This window comes from Elephas maximus, chromosome 2, assembly GCF_024166365.1.
Source record: "Elephas maximus indicus isolate mEleMax1 chromosome 2, mEleMax1 primary haplotype, whole genome shotgun sequence".
In the NCBI taxonomy this organism is placed as follows: Eukaryota; Metazoa; Chordata; class Mammalia; order Proboscidea; family Elephantidae; genus Elephas; species Elephas maximus.
The window spans coordinates 1,380,063-1,408,034 of record NC_064820.1 but is presented as its reverse complement, the minus strand read 5'-3'; the positions used below and the strand labels follow the sequence as shown (position 1 = coordinate 1,408,034).

The 27,972-nt window shown below is 50.1% G+C and overlaps 1 protein-coding gene across 3 annotated transcripts in view; it reads right to left on the bottom strand.

Moving 5' to 3' along the window:
- Positions 1–19,272, bottom strand: part of CMBL (carboxymethylenebutenolidase homolog) — a 37,729-nt gene extending 18,457 nt beyond the window's left edge. The window contains exons 1-2 of one of the 3 annotated variants that reach the window (XM_049860127.1): positions 18,952–19,272; positions 2,512–2,745 (exon numbers count right to left, since the gene is read on the bottom strand). In XM_049860127.1, the coding sequence (XP_049716084.1) occupies positions 2,512–2,726 (215 nt within the window). In that variant the 5' untranslated portion in view covers positions 2,727–2,745; positions 18,952–19,272. Of the gene's footprint in view, positions 1–2,511; positions 2,746–16,763; positions 17,489–18,951 lie in introns of those variants that run through there. The other 2 variants (XM_049860145.1, XM_049860137.1) reach the window with 2 other exon arrangements.
- Between the last annotated feature and the right edge of the window lie 8,700 nt (positions 19,273–27,972).

Genomic DNA, 27,972 nt, shown 5'->3' with positions numbered 1-27,972 from the left:
TGGCTGAGGAGATTTCTAAGCAAGATCTTAAAGAGGCTGTGTGGTTCCTTCCTGCAGCTTATAGTAAAATGCAAAATGAAAGAGATGGACTTAAAAATGAGCTGTGCAAAATGAAAACAGAACCTAAAGACATGGAAAATTCTGTTGTACAAACTGAAGACACATGTCCTAGACTGTACACCAAAGATCTGTCTATATAATCTTTTGCTAAAAAAAAATTAAGCCTGTAACTGATAGGTCTAACCAACTACCACAGCAGAAAACCCAACAGCTTAGACTGAAGAGGACAGAGAAAGAAAGAACGCTGTCTGCCTCTTGGAATTCCACAGGCAGGCAACAGGTCAAAGGAGCAACATCTATTGTCCTCTGAGAAAAGAAAATGATCACCCCTGGAGCAGCCTGGAGATCAGCAGAACTGTTGGAAAGAGCACAGGAATCAGGGCTGCATTGGTTTAAAAGGGTGGGGCCATGGTCTCCTGGATGTCAAAGGGTGGGGCCACAGCCTCCTAGGTTCCAAAGAGCTGGATCTTCATCAACTCAGTTCCGGAGTCTGGGGCAGCTCTTAAAACATGCCAGGGAATGGGGCCACAGCCCAAAACTGAGGGGGCAGGGCTACCACGCCCAAAGGGCAGAAGAATGGAGCCTGCCAGGGCTGAAGGGGTGGGCTTGCTACTCAGATGGACTAGGAAAATGGAGCCACCCAAAGCAAAGGGACCAGAGTTGCCATCGAGTGGGCCTAGAAGGCGGCGCTGAAGCCCACGGTCAAGGGGCCCCCACCCAGAACCCAGAGGGTGTAGCCAACACCCAGACTATGGAGAGCAGGGCCTTTGCCCAAATGGTCTCAGAGAACAGAGGTTTATTTTCGAGCCTTAAAAGCAAATGTATATTGTAAGTTGTTCTGCTGGGTTTTGGACTTGCTTGATGCCAGGTATCCCTTCTTTCCCTCCAAATGCTGCCATTTGTAATGGGAATGTCTGCCTTGTGCCTGTTTCACTACTGTGCTTTAGAAACAGATAACCTGTAGTCTGTATTTCACAGGTTCCCGGATGGAGAGGAATTCTGCCCCAGCGTGGAATACGCCTAGGGTCTCACCTATATTGGATTTAGATGATTCAGAAGATGAGATTTTGGACTTGGAGTGGATTTAAGACTTTTGGGATGATGTGATGGAGTGCATGTGTTCTGCATGTGCCAAGGACATGAATTCGGGGGGACTAAAGGGTGGAATGTTACAGATTGAACTGTGTCCCCCAAAATACATGTTGTTCATCCAAACTCCCTGAGGGAACAAACTGCTGGGCTGAGGGCTGTGGGGACCGTGGTCTCGGGGAACAACTAGCTCACCTGGTATAACATAGTTTATAAACAAAATGTTCTACATTCTACTTTGGTGAGTAGCACCTGGGATCTTAAAAGCCTGAGAGCGGCCATCTAGGATACTCCACTGGTCTCACCCCTTCAGGAACAAGGAAGAATGAAGAAAACTAACGATACAAGGGAACGGTTAGTCCAAAGGACTAATGGACCACATCTACCACGGCCTCCACCAGACTGAGTCCAGTATAGCTAGATGGTGCCCAGCTACCACCACTGACTGAGCTGACAGGAATCACAACAGAGGGTTCCAGACAGAGATGGAGAAAAACGTAGGACAAAATTCTAACTCAAAAAAAGAACAGACTTACTGCCCTGACAGTCTGGAGAAACCTGGACAGTATGGCCCCTGGATACCCTTTTAGCTCAGTAATGAAGTCACTCTCGAGGTTCACCCTTCAGCCAAAGATTAGACAGACCCATAAAACAAAACGAGGCTAAAGGGACACACCAGCCCAGCGGCAAGGAGTAGAAGGCAGGAGGGAACAGGAAAGCTGGTAATAGAGAACCCAAGGTCAAGAAGGGAGAGTGCTGACACGTCATGAAGTTGTTAACCAAGATCATAAAACAATATGTGTACTAACTGTTTAATGAGAAATTAGTTTGTTCTGTAAACCTTCATCTAAAGTACAATTAAAAATAAATAAAAGTAAATTAAATGATCTGGGGAAAAAAAAGATTTAAAAAAAAAATAAAATAATGTGTTGTAAATCCTCACCTCTATGCCTGTGGTTATAAACCCATTGTAGGATGGGTTGTCTAAAAAAAAAAAATTTTATGTTACGTTAATGAGGTAGGTATGTTTGAGTCAATCTGTTTTGAAATATAAAAGAGATTAAACAAGTGAGCAAAGCTTTGATGGGGAAGGAGAGATGCCAAGGGATCAGAAAGTAGAAGCAGAAGAGACAAGGACCTTCCTCCAGAGCAGACAGAGAGAGAAAGCCTTCCCCTAGAGCTAGCACCCTGAATCTGGACTTCTAGCCTCCTAAACTGTGACAAAATGAATTTCTGTTTGTTAAAGCCACTCACTTGTGGTATTCCTGTTATAGCACCACTAAATCACTAAGACCCTGGGGAAACAAAATAGACCACAGATATTTACACGGACTGAAGCAAAGTGCCAGGATTGATACGTACGTGTACCCATTTGCAGCAATCATGTCAGCCATGTATCTGGTGTTTGGTAGCTGCCAGCCGAAAATGTCCTGGATGACAACCACGGCTCTGCCAGTGTTGATGGAGGGCTTGGTGACATACGCCTTGATGTGCTCGATCTGGACCTCATGCCCCTGGCCCCCATACTCCATCCTGTGGCCAATGTCGCACGGGCAGGGGTTGGCCTCATTAGCCATGGCAGGGACCTATGTCGGGCTACGGAGAGGACAACACACATTACATTTCAAATGGTGCAATGCTAACGACTCCAAGTGAACGAAAAGATTATAGGGGAAAAAACCATTTTAACTCCACCCATGGTACTTAATAGGAGTTCCCGGGTGTGCAAACAGTTAACAGACTTGGCTGCTATCCGAAAGGTTGGAGGTTCAAGTCAGCCAAGAGGCTCCTCAGAAGAAAGTCCTGGCAATCGACTTCCAAAAACTCAGTCATTGAAAACCCTATGGAGCACAGTCCCACTGTGAGGCATGTGGGGGCGCCGTGAGTCGGAACGGGCTCAACGGCAACTGTTACCTATCCAAGCGTTTATTAGTAAGAGATCAAGGGTAACTCTGGTTCTGGCAACACGGCAGAGGAACACGAACAAGGATCCACGCCCGTTATGAACACCAGGTATGCTGGACTGAAAAGTTACAATGGTAGGGCTTGCCGGAAAAAAGACATGACCCAGGAACCAGGGTTGGAGAGGAGGCTGAGAGCCAGAGACCAGGACGGAGCCAGGCAGCATTGCGGCCCTCACATTCAGGAGCTGAGAACTGGGGATCCCGTGCCACCCTGTGTCCATGTGAGTCAGGGATTCGGACCTGGGGCCACACCCACCTCTGGCAATGCCAGGGCCCTCAGAGGGCCACACTTCGAGAACAAATCTAGAGAAACTCCAGCCAGGACTAGGAGCATGGCAAGACAGCACATCTCACTCAAAGTTCTGGGTTGTTGTGGCTGCCGTCCAGTTGGCCCCTGGCTCATGGCGACCCCATGCACAATGGGACAAACTCTGTCCAGTCCTGTGCCATCCCCAGGATTGGCTGTGGATCCACAGGGTTTTCATTGGCTGATTTCAGAAGCAGGTCACCAGGCCTTTGTTCCTAGTCCATTTTAGTCTGGAAGCTCCACTGAAACCTGTTCAGCATAACACCAACACACAGGCCTCCAGTGACAGGTGGTGTCTGCGCCACGGCAACACACAGGCCTCCAGTGACAGGTGGTGTCTGCGCCACGGCAACGCACAGGCCTCCAGTGACAGGTGCTGTCTGCGCCACAGCAACACACAGGCCTCCAGTGACAGGTGGTGTCTGCGCCACGGCAACACACAGGCCTCCAGGGACAGGTGGTGTCTGCCCATGAGGTACATTGGCCGGGAATTGGCCCTCATGGAAGGCGAGAATACTACCACTGAACCACGACTGCCCCCAAGCTCTGGGTAGAAGGGAGAAAAGAAACCAACCCCAAATTTACACTACCCTGCGATACAGCAAGACAGAGGCTGGGAAAGGCACAGAGCAGCCCACCCTGGGCGCAGCTGGCAGAGCAGATACTAATCTGCTTTACAGCAAGACTTCCACAACCCAGGCCAACCTCCTGCCCCTCACCCAGCAGACAGAAGCTTGGGGCAGGAAATGACACACCAGGAAGGGACCCAGCAGGCAATCAATAGGCACAACACGCAGCAGCCGTCTGGGTGAGAAAAGAGCAGAACAATGAGATGGGGTGAAAAAGCGTCATCCATCAGACAGAATGCAAAAGAGAAAAAAAGCCTGCTAACTACAAAGCATAAAATGACGCTGCGGAAATACATCTAAACAAACGTATGCATTAAATCCATGAGGAGACAGATTCTTAAACTGCAGTGTTTTAAATCTACGTCAGCGTTCCATCGGAGAAGAGGGGGTCCTGTCAGGGGGACATGGACACACGGATAAGGTCCTGTCAGGGGCACACGGACACAGGGATGGGGTCCTGTCAGGGGGACACAGACACACGGATAAGGTCCTGTCAGGGGGACATGGACACAGGGATGGGGTGCTGTCAGGGGGACATGGACACACGAATAAGGTCCTGTCAGGGGGACATGGACACAGGGATAAGGTCCTGTCATGGGGACATGGACACAGGGATGGGGTCCTGTCAGGGGGACATGGACACAGGGATGGGGTCCTGTCAGGGGGACATGGACACAGGGATGGGGTCCTGTCAGGGGGACATGGACACAGGGATGGGGTCCTGTCAGGGGGACACGGACACAGGGGTGGGGTCCTGTCAGGGGGACATGGACACACGGATAAGGTCCTGTCAGGGGGGACATGGACACACGGATAAGGTCCTGTCAGGGGGACATGGATACACGGATAAGGTCCTGTCAGGGGGACACAGACACAGGGATGGGGTCCTGTCAGGGAGACACGGACACAGGGATGGGGTCCTGTCGGGGAGACACGGACACAGGGGTGGGGTCCTGTCGGGGGGGCACGGACACAGGGGTGGGGTCCTGTCGGGGGGACACGGACACGGGGGTGGGGTCCTGTCGGGGGGACACGGACACGGGGGTGGGGTCCTGTCGGGGGGACACGGACACGGGGGTGGGGTCCTGTCGGGGGGACACGGACACGGGGGTGGGGTCCTGTCGGGGGGACACGGACACGGGGGTGGGGTCCTGTCGGGGGGACATGGACACGGGGGTGGGGTCCTGTCGGGGAGACACGGACACAGGGGTGGGGTCCTGTCGGGGGGACATGGTCACAGGGATGGGATCCTGTCAGGGGGACACAGACACAGGGATAAGGTCCTTTCAGGGGGACATCGACACAGGGATGGGGTCCTGTCAGGGGGACATGGACACACGGAAAAGGTCCTGTCAGGAGGACATGGACACAGGGATGGGGTCCTGTCAGGGGGACATGGACACAGGGGTGGGGTCCTGTCAGGGGGACATGGACACAGGGATGGGGTCCTGTCAGGGGGACATGGACACAGGGGTGGGGTCCTGTCGGGGAGACATGGACACAGGGGTGGGGTCCTGTCAGGGGGACATGGACACAGGGATGGGGTCCTGTCAGGGGGACATGGACACACGGATAAGGTCCTGTCAGGGGGACATGGTCACAGGGATGGGATCCTGTCAGGGGGACACAGACACAGGGATAAGGTCCTTTCAGGGGGACATCGACACAGGGATGGGGTTCTGTCAGGGGGACATGGACACACGGATAAGGTCCTGTCAGGGGGACATAGACACAGGGGTGGGGTCCTGTCAGGGGGACATAGACACACGGATAAGGTCCTTTCAGGGGGACATGGACACACGGATAAGGCCCTGTCAGGGGCACATGGACACAGGGATGGGGTCCTGTCAGGGGGACATGGACACACGGAAAAGGTCCTGTCAGGAGGACATGGACACAGGGATGGGGTCCTGTCAGGGGGACATGGACACAGGGGTGGGGTCCTGTCAGGGGGACATGGACACAGGGATGGGGTCCTGTCAGGGGACATGGACACAGGGGTGGGGTCCTGTCAGGGGGACATAGACACATGGATAAGGTCCTTTCAGGGGGACATGGACACAGGGATGGGGTTCTGTCAGGGGGACATGGACACACGGATAAGGTCCTGTCAGGGGGACATAGACACAGGGATGGGGTCCTGTCAGGGGGACATGGTCACAGGGATGGGATCCTGTCAGGGGGACACAGACACAGGGATGGGGTTCTGTCAGGGGGACACAGACACATGGATAAGTTCCTGTCAGGGGGACATAGACACAGGGGTGGGGTCCTGTCAGGGGGACATAAACACACGGATAAGGTCCTTTCAGGGGGACATGGACACAGGGATAGGGTTCTGTCAGGGGGACATGGACACACGGATAAGGTCCTGTCAGGGGCACATGGACACAGGGATGGGGTCCTGTCAGGGGGACATGGACACACGGAAAAGGTCCTGTCAGGAGGACACAGACACAGGGATGGGGTCCCGTCAGGGGGACAAAGACACACGGATAAGGTCCTGTCAGGGGGACATGGACACAGGAATGGGGTTCTGTCAGGGGGACATGGATACACGGATAAGGTCCTGTCAGGGGGACACAGACACAGGGATGGGGTCATGTCAGGGGGACATGGTCACAGGGATGGGGTCCTGTCAGGGGGACATGGAGACACGGATAAGGTCCTGTCAGGGGGACATGGACACAGGGATGGGGTCCTGTCAGGGGGACATGGATACACAGATAAGGTCCTGTCAGGGGGACACAGACACAGGGAAGGGGTCATGTCAGGGGGACATGGTCACAGGGATGGGGTCCTGTCAGGGGGACATGGACACACAGATAAGGTCCTGTCAGGGGGACATGGACACAAGGATGGGGTCCTGTCAGGGGGACACGGACACAGGGATGGGGTCCTGTCAGGGGGACATGGACACACGGATAAGGTCCTGTCAGGGGGACACGGACACAGGGATGGGGTCCTGTCAGGGGGACATGGACACACGGATAAGGTCCTGTCAGGGGGACATGGACACAGGGATGGGGTCCTGTCAGGAGGACATGGACCCAGGGATGGGGTCCTGTCAGGGGACATGGACACACAGATAAGGTCCTGTCAGGGGGACATAGACATAGGGATGGTGACCTGTCAGGGGGACATGGACACAGGGATGGGGTCCTGTCAGGGGGACATGGACACGCAGATAAGGTCCTGTCAGGGGGACATAGACACAGGGATGGGGTCCTGTCAGCGGGACATGGACACAGGGATGGGGACCTGTCAGGGGGACATGGACACAGGGATGAGGTCCTGTCAGGGGGACATGGACACAGGGATGGGGTCCTGTCCAGGGTACATGGACACAGGGATGAGGTCCTGTCAGGGGGACATGGACACAGGGATAAGGTCCTGTCAGGGGTACATGGACACAGGGACAAAGTCCTGTCAGGGGGACATGGACACACGGATAAGGTCCTGTCAGGGGGACATGGACACAGGGATGGGGTCCTGTCAGGGGTCCATAGACACAGGGATGAGGCCCTATCAGGGGTCTGTGGACACAGGGATGGGGTCCCGTCACGGGTCCATGGACACAGGGATGGGGTCCCGTCAGGGGGGACATGGACACAGGGATGAGGTCCTGTCTGGGGGACATGGACACAGGCATGAGGTCCTGTCCGGGAGACATGAACACGGGGATGGGGTCCTGTCAGGGGGACATGGACATGGGGATGGGGTCCTGTCAGGGGGACATGGACACAGGAATGGGGTTCTTTCAAGGGGACATGGACACAGGGATGAGTTCCTGTCAAAGGGACACATGAGGTCGTGTCAAGGGGTCCCGTCAGGGGGACATGGAACACAGGGATGGGGTCCCGTCAAGGGACATGGACACAGGGATGTGGTCCCATCAGGGGTCCACGGACACGGGGATGTGATCCCATCAGGGGGACATGGACACAGGGATGTGGTTCTGTCAGGGGGACATGAGCACGGGGATGGGGTCCTGTCAGGGGGACATGGACATGGGGATGGGGTCCTGTCAGGGGTCCATGGACATGGGGATGGGGTCCTGTCAGGGGTCCATGGACATGGGGATGTGATCCCGTCAGGGGGACATGGACACAGGGATGGGGTTCTGTCAGGGGGACATGCAGCACAGGGATGGGATCCTGTCAGCAGGTGTGAGCAGTTCCCCAACTACCCACATGTGAACCCACTGTGCAAGTTTCCACGAAGACCACGTTACATGACCACAATGGAGAACTGATTGTAAAAACCGGAAAGATTTAGAATTATGATGAAAACTCTACCTAGCAAAAGTTGATAAAAAATACAGCGGTACCTAGGGGAGCTGCTAACCAGAAGTGGGAGGTTCAAGTCCGCCCGGAGGTGCCTTGGAAAAAAAGCCCTGCTGATCTATCTAGCCATCGCAAACCCACGGAGTGCAGTTCTACTCTGACACACGTCGGGGGGGCCACAAGTTGGAGTCCATTTGACAATAACTGGTCCGATATCTACAATCAGCTGATTCTAGGTAAAGCAGATCACCCTCCACAACCCGGGTGGGCCTCATCCGATCGGTTGAAGGCCTTGGTAAGAACAAAAACTGAGCTTTCCCAAGGGAGAAGGATTGTGTAAACAGACATCCCTTGGGCCATTTCAGACACAAGCCTGCAGGAAGCTTTAGCCTGTCATCTGATCTACACATTTTGGACTTGCCAGTTCCTACAATCTTCTGATCCAATTCCTTAAAATAAACCCCCCTTCTCTTTCTATATATATCTTGTTGGCTCTGTTTCTCTGGAGAACTCTAAGACACCAGAAACCTCACCACTTTGTGCATGCCCTAGAGAAACTCACACCTGTGCCAAGGTGGATATCCCAGGACGTTCTAGGTGGTACTAACTATGACACCAACGACTGGGAGCAATCTAAAGGACCGTCGGGCGAGAGTGGACACATTCTGATTTATTCATAAAAAGCATACTGCATAGCAGCTGAGTGAACAAACTATACCTATTATTTACCAACAACGCTATGTAAAAGGCAACTGCTTTTCTGACACCATGTCAATGTTAAAAAACAAAAACTATGCATATTTTATTACTAAATGTATGTTAAAAAGCTAAGCTGTCACCTTGAAGGCTAAGGTGCGTCTGACCCAAGCCACGGTGTTTTCAATCACCTCAATGGCGTGAGAAAGTTGGATGATGAATAAGGAAGACCGAAGAAGAATTGACACGTTTGAATTCTGGTGTTGGCGAAGAATCTTAAACATACCATGGACAGTCAGAAGAATGAACAAATCTGTCTTGGGAGAAGTACAACCAGAGCATTCCTTAGAAGCAAGGATGGCGAGACTGCGTCTTACATACTTTGGACATGTTGTCAGGAGGGACCAGTCCCTGGAGAAGGACATCATGCTTGGCAGAGTACAGGGTCAGCGGAAAAGAGGAAGACCCTCAACGAGATGGACTGACACAGCGGCTGCAATAATGGGCTCAAACATAGCAAAAATCGTGAGGATGGCGCAGGAGCGGGCGGTGCTTCGTTCTGTTGTACTCAGGGTCGCTATGAGTTGGAACCAACTCGACGGCACCTAACAACAACAACAAATGTGTGTGGTAAAAGTATGACACCAACACCAAGACAGCAGGACGGGGGAAGGGAAAGAGATGGCACTTCCTGACTGGCTGTATGTGTTACATTTTATTTCCTTTGAATTTTTTATTTGAAGTACAAAGGACAAAATGTTAACATGTTTTAAATCTGGGTGATGTGAATATGGGTGACTGGCACATTATTTCCTGTACTTTCGTGAACATTCTAAATATTTTATAATTAGAGGTAAAACAGTTAAATTGTAAGGAGAGACAAGTTAATAGCTAGTTACTTGATGGGAGATCATTTTACTGTTTTCAAGGTTTTTTCATAAGCCACATTTTAAAAACCAGTTGCTGTCGCGTGGACTCCAACTCATGGTGACCCCGTGTGTGTCAGAGTAGAACTGCACTCCACAGGGTTTGCAATGGCTGGTTTTTCAGAAGCAGATTCCGAGGCGCCGCTGGTGGCTTCAAGCCTCCACCCCTTGGGTGCGCAGCCCAGCGTGTCCTCCATCTGCACTGCCCAGGGACAACACTAAGCGCCAACAGAGGTCACTACAGAGAGGCACACAGCAACCCAGGACCAGCAGCAGCAGGCTTCATGCCCAGCCGCACTGCCTGCTGAGAACCAGTGCTAGGCGATGTCTCACCTGGCTGGCCCACAAGGACCTGGGGTACAAGAAGTCCTGGCCGTTGCCAGGCAGCCACTCTCCAATAGGCACCTTTACCCCAGCGGGTCACGGAGGCGCACCACAAGGTTATTCACCCACCAGAAGGGGCGTGGCCAGGAGAGTTGAGGGATGTGCCCATAGAAGGCTGGAGCCCTGCCCAGACCTTCACGTGGGCAGAAGGTGCTGGGCCAGGTCCACTGCAGGTGGGTGGAGACGGCACCTCTCCTGACCACCCTGGGCAGCCCTGCAGAGCTCCCTGTGCTGACAGGACTTTGGGCTTTGTTTTTTCAAAATCATATATTTGTTCAAAGACATTTTTTCAGAAAAGAGCAAACCCATGGCTCTCATGCAGATAGGAAAACAAATATGTGGAAAGGATTCTGTTTTACTCACACGATAGGAGGGAACCAGACAGATGTTATCACTGGTTCGATGGAAGAGTCAAAAGACCACAAATTGCTATGGAATAAATGACCAATAAACAACATCGTGATAAATGAAGAAATGACTGAGGTTGTCAAGCATGTCATTTTACTTGAATCCACAATCTACGCCCATGGAAGTAGCAGTCAAGAAATCAAATGCCATCTATGCAAAGCCAACAGCCAGCATCATTCTAAATGGAGAGAGCCTGAAAGCATTTCCCTTGAGAACGGGAACCAGACAAGGATGCCCTTTATCACCGCTCTTATTCAACATTGTGCTAGAAGTCCTAGCCAGAGCAATTAGGCTAGACAAAGAAATAAAGGGCATCCGGATTGGCAAGGAGGAAGTAAAATTATCTCTATTTGCAGATGACATGATCTTATACGCAGAAAACCCTAAGGAATCCTCCAGAAAACTACTGAAACTAATAGAAGAGTTTGGCAGAGTCTCAGGTTATAAGATAAACATACAAAAATCACTTGGATTCCTCTACATCAACAAAAAGAACATAGAAGAGGAAATAACCAAATCAATACCATTCACAGTAGCCCCCAAGAAGATAAAATACTTAGGAATAAATCGTACCAAGGATGTAAAAGACCTATACAAAGAAAACTACAAAGCTCTACTACAAGAAATTCAAAAGGACATACTTAAGTGGAAAAACATACCTTGCTCATGGATAGGAAGACTTAACATAGTAAAAATGTCTATTCTACCAAAAGCCATCTATACATACAATACACTTCCGATCCAAATTCCAATGTCATTTTTTAAGGTGATAGAGAAACAAATCACCAACTTCATATGGAAGGGAAAGAAGCCCCGGATAAGCAAAGCATTACTGAAAAAGAAGAACAAAGTGGGAGGCCTCACTCTACCTGATTTCAGAACCTATTATACAGCCACAGTAGTCAAAACAGCCTGGTACTGGTACAACAACAGACACATAGACCAGTGGAACAGAACTGAGAACCCAGATATAAATCCATCCACATATGAGCAGCTGATATTTGACAAAGGCCCAGTGTCAGTTAATTGGGGAAAAGATACTCTTTTTAACAAATGGTGCTGGCATAACTGGATATCCACTTGCAAAAAAATGAAACAGGACCCATACCGCACACTGTGCACAAAAACTAACTCCAAGTGGATCAAAGACCTAAACATAAAGACTAAAACGATAAAGATCATGGAAGAAAAAATAGGGACAACCTTAGGAGCCCTAATACAAGGCATAAACAGAATACAAAACATTACCAAAAATGACGAAGAGAAACCAGATAACTGGGAGCTCCTAAAAATCAAACACCTATGCTCATCTAAAGACTTCACCAAAAGAGTAAAAAGACCACCTACAGACTGGGAAAGAATTTTCAGCTATGACATCTCCGACCAGCGCCTCATCTCTAAAATCTATATGATTTTGTCAAAACTCAACCACAAAAAGACAAACAACCCAATCAAGAAGTGGGCAAAGGATATGAACACGCACTTCACTAAAGAAGATATTCAGGCAGCTAACAGATACATGAGAAAATGCTCTCGATCATTAGCCATTAGAGAAATGCAAATTAAAACTACGATGAGATTCCACCTCACTCCAACAAGGCTGGCATTAATCCAAAAAACACAAAATAATAAATGTTGGAGAGGCTGCGGAGAGATTGGAACTCTTATACACTGCTGGTGGGAATGTAAAATGGTACAACCACTTTGGAAATCTATCTGGCGTTTTCTTAAAAAGTTAGAAATAGAACTACCATACAACCCAGAAATCCCACTCCTCGGAATATACCCTAGAGAAATAAGAGCCTTCACACGAACAGATATATGCACACCCATGTTTACTGCAGCTCTGTTTACAATAGCAAAAAGCTGGAAGCAACCAAGGTGTCCATCAACGGATGAATGGTTAAATAAACTGTGGTATATTCACACAATGGAATACTACGCATCGATAAAAGAACAGTGACGAATCTGTGAAACATTTCATAACATGGAGGAACCTGGAAGGCATTATGCTGAGCAAAATCAGTCAGAGGCAAAAGGACAAATATTGTATAAGACCACTATTATAAGATCTTGAGAAATGGTATAAACTGAGAAGAACACATACTTTTGTGGTTACGAGGGGGGGACGGAGGGAGGGTGGGAGAGGGTTTTTTACTGATTAGTTAGTAGCTAAGAACTGCTTTAGGTGAAGGGAAGGACAATACTCAATACATGGAAGGTCAGCTCAACTGGACTGGACCAAAAGCAAAGAAGTTTCCGGGATACACTGAATGCTTCAAAGGTCAATGGCGGGGGTTTGGGGACCATGGTTTAAGGGGACTTCTAAGTCAATTGGCAAAATAATTCTATTATGAAAACATTCTGCATCCCACTTTGAAATGTGGTGTCTGGGGTCTTAAATGCTAACAAGCGGCCAACTAAGACGCATCAATTGGTCTCAACCCACCTGGAGCAAAGGAGAATGAAGAACACCAAGGTCACACGACAACTAAGAGCCCAAGAGACAGAAAGGGCCACATGAACCAGACACCTACATCATCCTGAGACCAGAAGAACTAGTTGGTGCCCGGCCACAACCGATGACTGCCCTGACAGGGAGCACAACAGAGAACCCCTGAGGGAGCAGGAGATCAGTGGGATGCAGACCCCAAATTCTCATAAAAAGACCACACTTAATGGTCTGGCTGAGACTAGAGGAATCCCGGCGGTCATGGTCCCCAAACCTTCTGTTGGCCCAGGACAGGAACCATTCCCGAAGACAACTCATCTGACATGAAAGGGACTGGACAGTGGGTAGGAGAGAGATGCTGATGAAGAGTGAGCTAATTATATCAGGTGGACACTTGAGACTGTGTTGGCATCTCCTGTCTGGTGGGGGGATGGGAGGATAGAGAGAGTTGGAAGCTGGCAAAACTGTCACGAAAGGAGAGACTGGAAGGGCTGACTCATTAGGGGGAGAGCAAGTGGGAGTACAGAGTAAGGTGTATATAAATTTATATGTGACAGTCTGACTTGATTTGTAAATGTTCACTTGAAGCTCAATAAAAGTTAATAAAGAAAAAAAAGAAATCAAATGCCATATTGCATTGGGCAAAAATGCTGCAAAATACCTCTTTAAAGTGTTAAAAAGCAACAACGTCACCTTGAGGACTAAGATGCACCTGACCCAAGCCATGGTGTTTTCAATTGCCTCATATGTATGGGAAAGCTAGATGATGAATAAGGAAGACCAAAGAATTGACGCCTTTGAATTGTGGTGTTGGCGAAGAATATCGAATATACTCATGGACTGACAAAAGAACGAACAAATCTGTTTTAGAAGACGTACAGCCAGACGTTCCCTAGAAACAAGGATGGTGAGACTACATCTCACATACTCTGGACATGTTGTCAGGAGGGACCAGTCCCTGGAGAAGGACATTGTGCTTGGTAAAGTAGAGGGTCAGCGAAAAAGAGGAAGGCCCTCAAGGAGATGGACTGACACAGGGCTGCAACAATGAGCTCATAGCAATGATTCTGAGGCTGGCGCAGGACTGGGCGGTGTTCCGTTTTGTCGTATGGGGGATCGCTACAAGTTGCAACCGACTTGACAGCACCTAACCTAACAACAAAGGAACGCTGGGGCAGTGTTGTTTCACTGGTAAAACCCCTTCCTTCCACGTGGGAGACACCGATTCCAATCCCACCTGAGGCACCTCGTGCGCAGCCACCTCCCGTCTGTCAGTGGGGGCTCGTATACTGCTATGACGCTGAACAGGTTTCGGCGAAGCTTGCAGGCTAAGATGGACTAGGAAGAAAGGCCTAGAGACTGACTTCCAGAAATCAGCCAAAGAAAACCCTATGGACCACAAGGGTCCGACCTGAAATGGATCATAGGAATGGTGCAGGACAGGGCAGCGTTTCCTTTGGTTGCATATGGGGTCACCACAAGTCGGGGGCCAGCTAGATGGCAGCTAACAACAGCAGCAAAGGAGTGCCGAGTGGAACTGCAGACAGAGACTAAGCTGATTTCTCCACGGATGCAGAGGAAGCCAATCAAACCTCCACCAGACAGCACAGAAGAGCGGGCTGGACTCAGAGGCCCCAGGGCCCTCTGCAGATGGTGCCCGCGTTTCCATGGAAACACAAAGGGTCTGTCTATTCAGTGCGGGTCCTGCTGTGTGGAATGATGGCAGGGGATACAGAGCTTCACAGGATGTGGCACGGTCCTAGAAGGCTCTTTTGTGCCACAGCAGATGTGCTGGGGACACATGGCCCACCCCAGACCCGGCCCCTGGTCCCCACAGGCACAGCCCCTGGAATTTGGGGCACTCCTCGTGGCTCTGACAGTGCTGGATCTTATCTGAGTCCTGAGAGCCTGGAAAACATCACCAGTGAGGAGGTCCCCCCACACTCTGTATTTTGGAAAATGGAGTACTGCAAAGAACCCCCCTTCCCATATGACCCAACAAGACTCACAGCACCCCTTGTGCACCCAGGACAAGGACACGCACAGACCCTGAGCTCCCCTCCGTGCCTGTGAACGATTAACTGGGCTGCCTGGCCTCACCGAGCACTCAGAACAAAGTGCTTGTTGGCCAAACTCGGGTTAAGCCTCCCCTCCTCCCCAGGTCCCTGAACCTTGACCCCTCAGCTGAGCCAGCACCCAGCCCTCCTGAAGGGCCCCTCTCTCCCAGAGAACAGCTTGACCTCAGGGTAGAACATTTACCCAGTTCTATCCTTGTTCCTGGTGGCACAGTGGTTAGGAGCTCAGCTGCTAACCAAAAGGCTGGCAGTTCGAATCCACCAGGCCCTCCTTGGAAACCCTGTGGAGCAGTTCCGCCTCTGTCCTATAAGGTCACTATGAGTTGGAATCAACTCGACAGCAAAGGGTTTGGTTTGGTTTGATTTTTACCCTTGTTCCAATCACTGGCTGCGGTCGAGTCACTCTGACTCATGTTATCTCCACGTGTGCAGAGTAGGACTGTGCTCCGTAGGGTTCTCAGTGGCTGGTTTTTCAGAAGTAGGTAGCCAGGCCTTTCCTCCGAGGCACCCCTGGATGGAATCGAACCTCTAACCTTTCAGTTACCAGGCAAGCACGTTAGCCATTTGCACTCCTCTGTAAGGGTCACGGAAACCCTGGTGGCGTAGTGGTTAAGTGCTACGGCTGCTAACGCGCTCCTTGGAAGCTCTATGGGGCCGTTCTACTCTGTCCTGTAGGGTTGCTATGAGTTGGAATCGACTCGACGGCAGTGGTTTTTTGGTTTTGGATAACGGTCACTGTGAGTCAGAATTGACTCAACAGCCCCAGGTTTCATAAGGCACCCTGGTGGCAAAGTGGTTAAGAGCTCAGGCTACTAACCAAAAGGTTGGCATTTCAAGTCCACCAGTCACTCCTTAGAAATCCTACAGGGCAATTAATTCTACTCTGTCCTACAGGATCACTATGAGTCGGAACTGGGTCAACAGCAGCGGGTTTGTTTTCTTCTTTATAAGGAGCCCTGGTGGCTCAATGGTTAAAGCACTCGGCTGCTAACCTAAAGGCTGGTGGTTTGAGCACACTGGCAGATGTGGCAGTCTGCTTCCGTGAAGATTAGAGCCTTGGAAACCGTACGGGGCAATTTCACTCTGTCCTATCAGGTCACTACGGAGCCCTGGTACTGCAGAGGTTTAAAGCTCGGCTGCTAACCAAAAGGTCAGCAGTTCGAATCTACCAGCCGCTCCTTGGAAACTCTATGGGGCAGTTCTAATCTGTCCACAGGGTAGCTTTGAGTCAGAACCGACTCCACGGCAGTGGGTTTGGTTTTGGTATAAAAGAAAAACTCTTTTTGACTAACACTTGAGGCACTTCCTTATGTTAGAGTCCTACTGCAACAGCCCCGCTGCCCTACTGCTGAGTCTCCCCTGCCCCCACGTCCACCCCATAATAATACTTTTGAATGAAGTCCTTCCTTACTAAACCCAGGAGCCCTGGTCTCATAGTGCTTAAAAGTGCTCGGCTGCTAATCAAAAGGTCAGTGGTTCAAACTCACCAGCAGCTCCAAGGGAGAAAGATGTGGCAGTCTTCTTCCGTAAAGGTTACAGCCTTGGAAACCCGGTGGGGCAGTCCTACTCTGTCCTATATGGTGGCTATGCGACGGAATTGTCTCTGCGACAGGGGGTTTGGTTTGGTTGGTTTCACCAAGCCCACATGGATAGGACACACCGTGAGACACTGGGCTGGCACAACCCTGGGCAGTGCCCATAGCGCAGGCATCACGCCAGCTGGCAACTCCCCATGTGCAGGCACAGAGCCAGCCACCTCCATCTGCACAGGTTCACTAGCCCACCCTCTGGGGGACTTTATGGCCCCCGCCTCAGCCCACAGAGGTGCCTCAGCAAGAATACCAGCCAGGACCCTTGGGGACCACTGGAAGTGGGCGCGTCGGACCTCCAGCTCCTCCTCTCATCAGGTAGACCTTCTTGGAGGTTCTCTTCCTCTACAAACTCACGCTTCCTAACTTCTTTTTTGAGCTGATGATAACATCTGCCTGGTCCCTCCTTAGGAGTAAAACAAAGCCTCTAACACACGTTCCTGTTTACATCCACATGAGAGCCATGATTTTACTTCTCCTGGAAACGATCCTTTAACATGTGATCAAGCAGCATTCCCTTTTCCCAGGGGACATCAGAAAGAGGAGAAATGGATCATAAGGTACTGTCCTGCCTTCTTACCTCCAGGATTTAAAGAACTCAGTGGTCAGGCTTCCCAAAGCAACCCAGTCCTCTAACAGAAATAGACAACACAGATTTCGAGGAGCCAGGCGACAGCTGTGGATGGGGCTGTGACAAGCTAAGAAATGCAGGAATAAACAAACACTTCGCCACTGAGCTGATTCTGACTCACAGCAACCCTATAGGACAGAGTAGAACTGCCCCACTGGGTTTCCAAGGAGCAGCTGGGGGATTCAAACTGCCGAACTTTTGGTTAGCAGCTGAGCTCTTAACCACTGTGCCACTAGGGCTCCGTGGGAACTTAAGAGATTGGGAGATAGGAGCCGCCTGCAAGCCCAGCAAGGGCTCTGGCCACAGGTAAGGCAGCAGGGTGGTGACACAGGAGGGCAAGGTGCAGTGGGAGAGAGGCCGGGAGGCAGCGTTTGCCCTTTATCGGATTTAAACACTGTAGAAACGCTAGTGAGAACTGGTTTTCAGTTTTGCAGGCAGGAAGGTGGGCCCTGCTTGCCTTCGGCAAGTCTATGAACTTCAGCGCTCCACATACTACTTTCCAGCAACCACATTTGTATTTTCTGTAGGGTTTATGATCCCAAAAAACCAAACCAGTTACTGTAGAATTGACTTCAACTCATGGTGACCCCATGTGTGTCACCGTAGAACTGTGCTCCACAGGGTTTTCAATGGCTGATATTTTGAAAGTATACAGCCAGGCCTTTCTTCCAAGGTACATCTGGGTGGACTTGAACCTCCAACGTTTCCATCTTAACCATTTATGCCACTCAAAGACTGAAGTGCGGGGGAGCCAGTGTGACTTAGAAAGGTAGAGGTGGGGAACACAGCTGGCCCCCTGCAGCTCCTTAGAGAGGCCAGGCACATACCCCTTTGGCCTTTGCTCTGGCTGGTTCCTGGGTCAGGATGCCCTTTACCATACCCCAGGGCTCACTCATATACAAGTTAAACAACAAGATGGCACCTTTTTTTTTTTTTTAAGATGGCATTTTCCATCTCAAATAAACATAAACTGCAGGTAGCCAAAGGAATCAAGGCCTGGGGGAGGATGACGCGTTTCTCTGTCCCCTCCACACAGCTGGGGGCAAGTAAACTGCACAAATCTTTCTGGGCAACAGGTGCCCAGAGCCTTAGGACATGATGTCACACCCCTGGCCCCGGGCCTCCTCTTCACGACCCATGGCTGGAAACATTGCCAACAGCATGAAAATGATCTTGATGCAAATAAGCCCGTTTGTCCACAGTTTTGGTCAAAACCACGCAATCAAAATGTCCAACGTGGGAAACACTTTCAAAGGGTATTTAACGGCATGGAGGAAAGGCAGTGTTAAAAGGAACCCTTGTTTACACACACTAGGATTCCAGCTGTTTTTAAGCAGGTACGGCTAGTCGCCGACAGGCAGGTACAGCGGGTGTGGGTGCGCTTCTGCCAGGACCAGGCGGGACCTGGGTGACAGGGGAGAGGCGCTCCATCAGCCGGCCCAGGAGGTTACTCACCTGGCACGTGCCAGAGACCGTATTTGCTGATACAAAGGCGCGCGCACGGCAGCCCCGCAGAGCCGCCCCTCTCCCCGGTGGAGCGCACCTGCTTCGTCCTCAAAACTGCTTCCCCCCGCGCGGGGCGACACCCAGCGTGGGCAGGGCCCAGGGCACAGCCACGGGCCCACCGAGGGGGAGGCGCCTCTTCTCGGACGGGAAGTGGACGCGGTGACCCAGGAAGGCGGGGTCTGCAGAGGGACCAGTCTGGCCTCCCGGGAATGCTGGGGGGGGGCATGGAGGGAGGAAGAGGAAGGAGGAGGAGGAGGGAGAAGAGCGGAGGCGGGAGGGGAGGGGGGAGAGGGAGGGGAGAGGAGAGGAGGGAGGGAGGAGGAGGGGGAGGGGAGAGGAGAGAAGGGAGGGAGGGGTGAGAGAAGGGTGACCGGAAGGGGGAGGGGAGAGGAGAGGAGGGAGGGAGGTGAGAGAGGAAAGGAGGAGGGAGGGGCGAGGGGAGGAAGGGGGCCGGAAGGGGGATGGGTGTGGAGAGGAGGAGGGAGGGGCGAGAGAAGAAGGGTGACCGGAAGAGGGAGGGGTGAGGAGAGGAGAAGGGCGACCGGAAGGGGGGGTGAGGAGAGGAGAAGGGTGACCGGAAGCGGGAGGGGTGAGGAGAGGAGAAGGGTGACCGGAAGCGGGAGGGGTGAGGAGAGGAGAAGGGTGACCAGAAGGGGGAGCAGGGGCAGCGCGGAGGCCGGCCCATCATTGATCTACGTCGTCTGCTGTAGAGCTCAAGGAGGCTGGTTTTTAAAATAAATGATGGCGTGTCTCTCGCTGCTCCCCCCCCCGCCCCGTTTTGCCTGGTCAGCTGACTGAGGCCACAGAGAAGGCCAGAAAGAGAATGGGGAAGTGCTCCTGAGGAAAGCAGGTGGCAGCCGCGGAGGGAAGGCAGCCTCCCTCGGCCCCAGGAGTTTCACCGGAAAACCCGAGGCCTGGCGTTTGAAGCTCATTTGTTTCCACGCTTTTACTTGGGAATTTCAGGTTGGGGATGACTTTTTCCTTGGATCTTTTCTCCGGATAGGAGGTAAATCAATGACATAAAATATATTACTGGGATATGGTTTGTGATACTTGTGAAGAAAAACAAGTGTCAGGATTGGAGGAAGACCCATTAACAACCTGTGATATGCAGATGACACAGCCTTGCCTGCTGCAAGTAGAGAGGACTTGAAGCACTTATTAATGAAGATCAAAGGTCGCAGCTTTCAGTACAGATAACACCTCAACATCCAAACCCACTGCCAGCCAGTCTATTCCAACTCATAACAACCCCACAGGACAGAGTAGAGCTGCCCCGGAGTTCCCAAGGAGCACCCAGTGGATTCAAACTGCCGACCTTCTGGTTAGCAGCTGTAGCTTTTAAGCACTACACCACCAGGGTTTCCCACCTCAACATAAGAAAACAAAAATCCTCACAACTGTACCAATAAGCAACATCGTGATAAACGGAGAAAAGATTAACATTGTCAAGGATTTCATTTTTCTTGGATCCACAATCAAAGCCCACGGAAACAGTAGCCAAGACATCAAATGACATATTGCATTGGGCAAATCTGTTGCAAAAGACCTCTTTATAGTGTTGAAAAACAAAGATGTCACTTTAAGGACTAAGGTGTTCCTGAGACAGGCCCTGACATTTTCAGTTGCTTCCTATGCATGTGATAGCTGGATGATGAATAAGAAAGAAAGAAGAAGAATTATCACCTTTGAGTTATGGTGTTGGCAAAGAATCTTGAATATACTATGGACCGTGAGTCTGAATCCATTCCACAGCAACGGGCTTGGCGTGGTTTGGACAGAAGAATGAATGTCTTGGAAGAAGTACAGACAGAATACTCCTCAGAAGTGAGAATGGTGAGACTTATGTGCTTTCAGGAGGTATCAGTCCCTGGAGAAGCACATCATGCTTGGTAGAGAGTCATCGAAAAAGAGGAAGACCCTCAACAAGATGGATTGACACAATGGCTGCAACAATGGGTTCAAGCATAAGATTGTGAGGACGGCGCAGGACCAGACAGTGTTTCGTTCTGTTCTACATACAGCCGCTGTGAGTCGGAACCGACTCAATGGCACCTAACAACAGTGACAACACACAGATTGTTAAAAGATAATTTTCAAAAAAGGTAAAATCATGCCTCTCACACAGATTTTATTCTACTCATTAACCAGTGAGGAAGCTGGCAGATGTTATAACCAGTTCAAAAGGAAAAGTCAGAAAAGCACTTCTTTATGTGGAGTAAAGGAGTGTGGAAAAGAAAGCTCAAAAGGAGGCAAACTGGTTCTTCCATGGTTGGGGCGGGGGGAGTCCCTCTGTCTGGCAGGACAGTTTGTTCCCCTGCTGATTACTTATGACTTGCACCTTTCGGAGTTGTGATGCAAGACAAGGATCAGGCAGCCAGAAGGGAGTCCCCCAGGCAAAGCATAGATTTCCACAGAAACACAAATTTTTTTTCCCCTGCAAGACCATTTCTGAGCATCTTTCGGAATTTTTGAAGTGCCGTTCACATGGAAAGAACTTTGAGGTTTTTTACCCAGCTGGCATCAAGTTGACTCTGACCCGTGGTGACCCCACATCAGTCAGAGTAGAACTGTGCTCCACAGGGTTCTCAATGGCTGATTTTTCAGAGATAGACGTGGTGCAAACGGTTAACATGCTCAGCTGTTAACTGGAAGGATGGAAGTTAGAGGTCATGCAGAGGCATCTCCAAAGGAAGCCTGGTGATCAACTTACAAAAAATCAGCCATTGAAAATCCTGTGGAGCACAGTTCTACTCTGGCACACCCGGGGTTGCCATGAGTCGAAATAGACTCCACGGCATCCGGTTTTTGTCAGTTTACACTCGATCGAGTATTACTCTTCCGTGGATGAAGGCCTTGTGTTCACAGATGGAGCTGCTGAGGTCTCCCAAGACAGTGGCTGTCTACATTCTTCCCTTAAAGCCCCAGAGCACAGTGGGTGGACAAGCAGGCCTCCTAGGCCAGCCTCTGCTAGTTAACCAAGTCAGGCCCTGTCCTCTGACTCAACTTCCTTAACTGTGAGGAAAGGGGCGACACTGGATTTGCTTCTCAAACCTTTGTGTGCGTTAGAATTTCCTGAGAATTTGTTCAGTAGAGTGCTGGGCCTGGCCACAGAGCTCCTGATCCAAGAGGTCTGCAGGGGACCCTGGGAATCCACACGTTTGATGAGACTCCAGGTGACCCAAGGACCACTTTTTAAGAACCAGGGACTAGAACCACAGTGCCTTGTAAACCCACCTAGCTCATCATAAGAACCACCTAGGCAACTTTGAAAATTCAGATGTCCTGGACCAGACCTACTGAACCCAAACCTTGTGGGTGGCCTGGAATCTGCATATCTAAAAAGCTTCCAGTTGACTCCCAGGATGGACCAAGTTTGGGACCCACAGAACTAACTTCCACTGGCCTTTTCATACTTGATATCATAGGCTCACAAGAAAGGCTCAGCTGCGTGACTTACAAGAGCCAAAAGGTGGAACAACACGAGTGTCTACCAACAGGTGATGGTTAAACAAATGTGGTCCCTTCATACAATGGGCTACTACTCAGCCATAAAGAGAAAGGAAGTCCTGAAACACGCCACAATGTGGATGAACCTTGGCAACATGACGCTGAGTGAAAAGTAAGCAGACATCAAGAGACAAACCTTGTATGATCTCTTTTACGTGAAATATCCAGAATAGGCAAGTCCACTGAGGTAGAAAGAAGATTAGAGGTCACCAGGGGCTGGGGGTAGTGGGGAGTTACTCTAAAGGAGTACAGAATATCTGTTTGGGGTGACAGGAAACATTTGGAAATGGATAGCATTGGTGCTGAACAACATGGTGAATGTAATTCATGACACTGTACTGTACACTTAAAAATGGTTAAAGTGGCAGATTGGTACAAATATTTTACCACAACAAAAGAGGAAAAAGGCTCAGCTGGAGGAGAGGCATATATTAGTGAGGGCCCCACCTTCTCCCAGAAAACATGGAAACGTGGGGGCTGCGTGACCCCTCAGTGGCAGTTACCAGTGTGTCAGTAGGGGTTGGGCAGGGAAGCAGGGCAGGAGCAGGTAGACACACACACACACACCCCATTACTACAGGGACCACCTCACACGGTGAGGGCCAGCTGAGCGTCTTCCCCAAGGCCAAAGCTGAGAGCCCATGTCCACACGGAGGCAGGCAGGAGGGAAAGATGAGAAGCTGAAACCCCACCAGCGAAAGCTGGAGCCCCCAAAATCAGACTGGAACCCGTGTCCGTTCTGGTGCCTCGGACCTCGGTGACCAGGGACACAGAGAGCTGAAGGGCGATGGGGGGAGCGAGCAGTGCCCACTGCTGCTCTGTGCCAAAGGATTGAGTCGGCCATCCATCTGGTCCATCCGAGAAAGGCTGGCTGTCCCTCATGGTGTCACTAGGGTTGGTGTCCCCCCTCACGGACCTTCTCCCGTACCAGGTTCACAAATACTAATTACCACAATATTGTAGCTGAAGCACCAGAAAACTTGACAAAACCAGAGACTATAAAACACCAGCAGCAATGAAAACAACACCAGGTGCTTGTCTCCGGAGCAGACGAAACCACGTGATCTGAATCACCGTCATTGGGTAATTACGACAGCTCTGACCAGAGCACGTTAAAACCAAAAAACCAAACCTGTTGCTGTCCAGCCAATCCTGAGTCATAGCGACCCTATAGGACAGGCTAGAACTGCCCCATAGACTTTCCAAGGAGTGGCTGGTGGATTCGAACTGCTGACCTTCTGATTAACAGCCATAGCACTTAACCACTATGCCACCAGGGTTTCCAAAGTGCATCAGAAGGTTCGAAAATGAAAGTAGCTTAGAGTTTTAGCCTTGTGGGTATATTGATACACGTCAGCTGGGCTACAGGGATATTTTTAGTAAAAATAAATAAATTTCTGTTGAAACACTGCACAAAAACTTTATAGACAGTCATTTTGGTGTTACCCCCTCTGACAGAGTCACCTCCCCATATCCCACTAGTGACACCACTGCCCTCTGACAGCTCTCAGGGGAGCGTCTCCGTCACCACCCTAAGCAGAAACTCAGAAGACAGAATCCTGGGAAGCTCAGTTCGGCCTAGCCAGGGGATGCATCACAGAGCCATCACATGCTGCCCTCTGTAAGGGGGGCCTCTGCCACCGAGGCACCAGCTACGGTCAGACAGAGCCCTTCACACCTCGTCTGAGTGTCTGCAACTGAGTGGCTTTACCGCCTTGGTGTCTGTGTTTTCTGGGGTGACCAAAAGAAGATACCACAAAGCGTGTGGCTTTGGGGACCAGAACGGAGGCTGAACTCAGAGCTTTGGCAGGGCTGTGCTCTCTCTGTCGCCTGAGGGGAGGATCCTTCCTCTTCTCTTCCAGCTTTTGGCAGCCCTCGCGTTTCTTGGTGTGTAGACGGATCCTCAGTGCTGTCTACCTTTGTGTCTCCCTTTTTATAAAACAGCACTCAGAAGGAATTAGACCTAGGGCCCACCCTACTCTGCTGTGACCTCGTTTGATCCACGGGGTAACAAAAGAAAACCCTCTTCCCCAACCAAGCTCATGTTCACAGGCACAGCACTTAGGACGTCGGCAGATCTTTGGGGGGACACAATTTAGTCCATAACACTTGGGGATTCTCCAAAGTAATAGGTAGATTTTTATTTTTAGAAATGTTTTGAATGATTGTAAGGAGTCGCCAAAGTGTTATCACCAAGAAGAAACTGAGGGCCAGCCCTAAACATGAATTCTCGTCTCCACCCTAAAATACAGAAACTGTGTGCAACACCCTAAATGGCAGTTTTTCAGTTCCACGCCACTGGAGCTTTCATCGCACTAGTGAATGCTTAACCCCAGGCTCTTCTTTAATTTATTAAAAAAACAAAAAAGTTGCCTTCTTACAGAAACTCAGTGTGAGAGCACTAGGGCTCGGTGGAGTCCCCTGATAAAGTACATGACTCAGCAGGGGCTGCTGGTCGCCCTCCCACCTGCTTTAGTTTTCGTTATGAAATAAGGAACTCCGTGTGCACAAGTTGAACTAACAAATGGGCTGGGGACAAAGTGGGCCAGAGCTGCTGACTGCACTGGAGCCTGCAATGAACACTAGCCTCAAAGGCAAGGTCAATGTCTTGCAGGATTTTATCTTAAAAAATTAATAGAGGTACTTGGAGTTGTCATGCATAAACTCGTCTAGTTTATTGCAAAGTAGCCAGGGCAAGGTACACAAGCAAGACCTCACAACATTCATTCAGAACCAGAGAGTCAGAATTAGCACTTACAATGCTAGTTCAATGGCTAGAGTTCAAATCTTTAGACTTCAGGCATTTACTTTTAACTAGAGGTCTCCAGAGGAAAGCTTGACCATGGCTCAAACTTGGCAAGGTCCTTCACAGCTAGGGTCCAAGGTCAGTGGGGCAGTGGACAGAATCTCAGTTCCATCTCTGCCTTCTCTCAGTGAGTGAGCAGAAATTCAGGGTTTATATGTGAATTTGTCACCTTGGCTCCACCCAACAAGGGCCCTGTGACACCAAAGACCACTATGTTATATCTTTTCTCCAGGGTTGGAGGGTAGCTGAAAGACCCATCTTCTCTTCAAGGTTAGAGATTAGGGAGGTTGTTTAGATTTATGTTTTCTTGTGTCATAGCGTGCTGGGTCAAAGTGAACTTAAAGGTTGTTTATGTTCCTTACGTATTTCACAAGCTTATACGATTCTATGTCTGAGTTCGGAATTTTCCTAAATAACTTTCTTATGACTTACAGGCTTCTTAATGACTTTAGATCATGACGGAGAGTCTCACAGAGGTAACATAGTTCTGTCTCTGAGTTCATATTATGAGTACGTATACATGTGTATTTTGAAAGTGACTTGCGCCCTGTGGGATTTGAGATCATTACAGAGACACGCTGCACAGTCAGGAGAAGAGCCTCGGGAACAGCTCCTCTGAGGAAACCTTGGCTCACGATGGAATGGAGTGTTCCCAACGTCCCAGAACCTCGCCCCACGGGCGCCCGTTCCAGCCCTCTGCACTGAGCAGGGAGGGTGCTGACTTCACAGCTGCGCAGGCCCTGCTGGCGGGGAGGTCAGGAGGCTGGGGAGACAAGAAAGAAGCTGGCTTCTAGGAGATTCTCAGGCCGGTAGGCCACGTTGTCATCCTATGCAGAAAACCTAACAGCTTATTTTTTCACTCTTTATTATCAAAATTTACAAATGCATAGAAAAGTGGGAAAAGAGCACGACAACCTCCCAGGTACCCGGGACCGCCATATAATTATTGCTACTGTTTTGCCAAATTTGTGTCATCATTCATTTATTTTTTGCTGAAATATGTAGAGTATATTACAGACATCATGATAATTCGCCCCTAAATAATTTCATGGTGGTCAGAACCCGTGACGCTCTCTGCCTCTGGGAATTCACACCTTTCTGTGGCCTTCCCCCTGCACACGTTCTACCAGAGTCCATCGGTCTGAAAACGGCAGCTGAAAGACGGTGGTGTGTCACTGCTGCTATTATTAGGTTATGAGCGACATCACGGCTTCCATCTCTGGCTCTCTCTGTGTCTCTGTCTCTTTGTCTCTGTCTCTCTGTCTCTCTCTGTGTCTCTGTCTGTATCTGTCTATTCTCTCTGTCCCTCTCACTCTCTGTCTCCCTTTTTGTCTCTGTCTTACTCTCTCTCTCCACCTCTCTCACTCTGTCTCTGTCTCTCTGTGTGTCTGTCTCTCTTGGTGTCTGTCTCTCTCTCCACCTCTCTTGCTGTCTGTCTCTCTCTCCCTCTCAGGTCGCTTGCTTTGGGAAAAGCCAACTGTCATGTCTGGAGCAGCCCTGTGGAGAGGCCCAGGCAGCCTCTGACTTACAACAGCGGTGAGCTGAGGCCTCTCCTATAGCCGTGGGCCTGGTATCCACACAGATCCTCCATTCCAGGCAAGATTTAGTGACACAGTCCTAGCCAACATCCTGATGTGACCTCCTGAGAGACCCCCACACCAGAACCACCAGCTAAGCCGTTCCCAGACTCCTGACCCTCAGACACTGTGAAATACGAACTGTTTTTGTTGTAAGTCACTGTTCTGGGGTAATTTGTTACATAGCAACAGAAAGCCAATACACTTAAATATGCAGTATACTTTTCTTCAAAACCACAATGCCATTATCACACTGTCATGGACTGAATCGTGTCCCCAAAAACGTGTCCACTTGGTTAGGCCATGATTCCCAGTATTGTGTGGTTGTCCTCCATTCTGTGATTGTAATTTTATGTTAAAGAGGATTAGGGTGGGATTGTAACACCCTTACCCAGGCCACATCCCTGATCCAACATAAAGGGAGTTTCCCTGGGGTGTGGCCTGCACCACCTTTTATCTTACAAGAGATGAAAAGAAAGGGAAGCAAGTGGAGAGTGCGGAGGTGGAGCGGGGGGACCTCATACCACCAAGAAAGCAATGCTAGGAGCAGAGCGCGCCCTTTGGACCCAAAGTTCCTGCACAGAGAAGCTCCTAGTCCAGGGGAAGATTGACGACAAGAACCTTCCTCCAAAGCTGACAGAGAGAGAGAAACAGCCTTCCGCTGACGCCTACACCCTGAATTTGGACTTCAAGCCTACTAGACTGTGAGAGAATAAATTTGTTAAAACCATCTACTTGTGGTATTTCTCTTATAGCAGCACTAGATAATTAAGATAAATACCTAACAAAATTAACAATAATTTCTCAATATCACCTAACCCCTAGATCATCTTACAGATATCCTCAGTCTCCCCCAAAATGTCCTTATAACTGGTTTTTTGGAAAGCAGGATCCAAATAAGGTCCACATATTGCTTTTTATGTCATACATTTCAAGTCTCTTTTCCAAGCAGAATTTTCAAAAAGGTAAAAATCTCTGGGCACTTCATGGTGGTTTTCTTTGAAATACTGGGCTGCAGGTTCGAACGGCTCTATTCCCACCCCGTACCTCTTCTCTCCCTTCCTGAACTTCACTAAT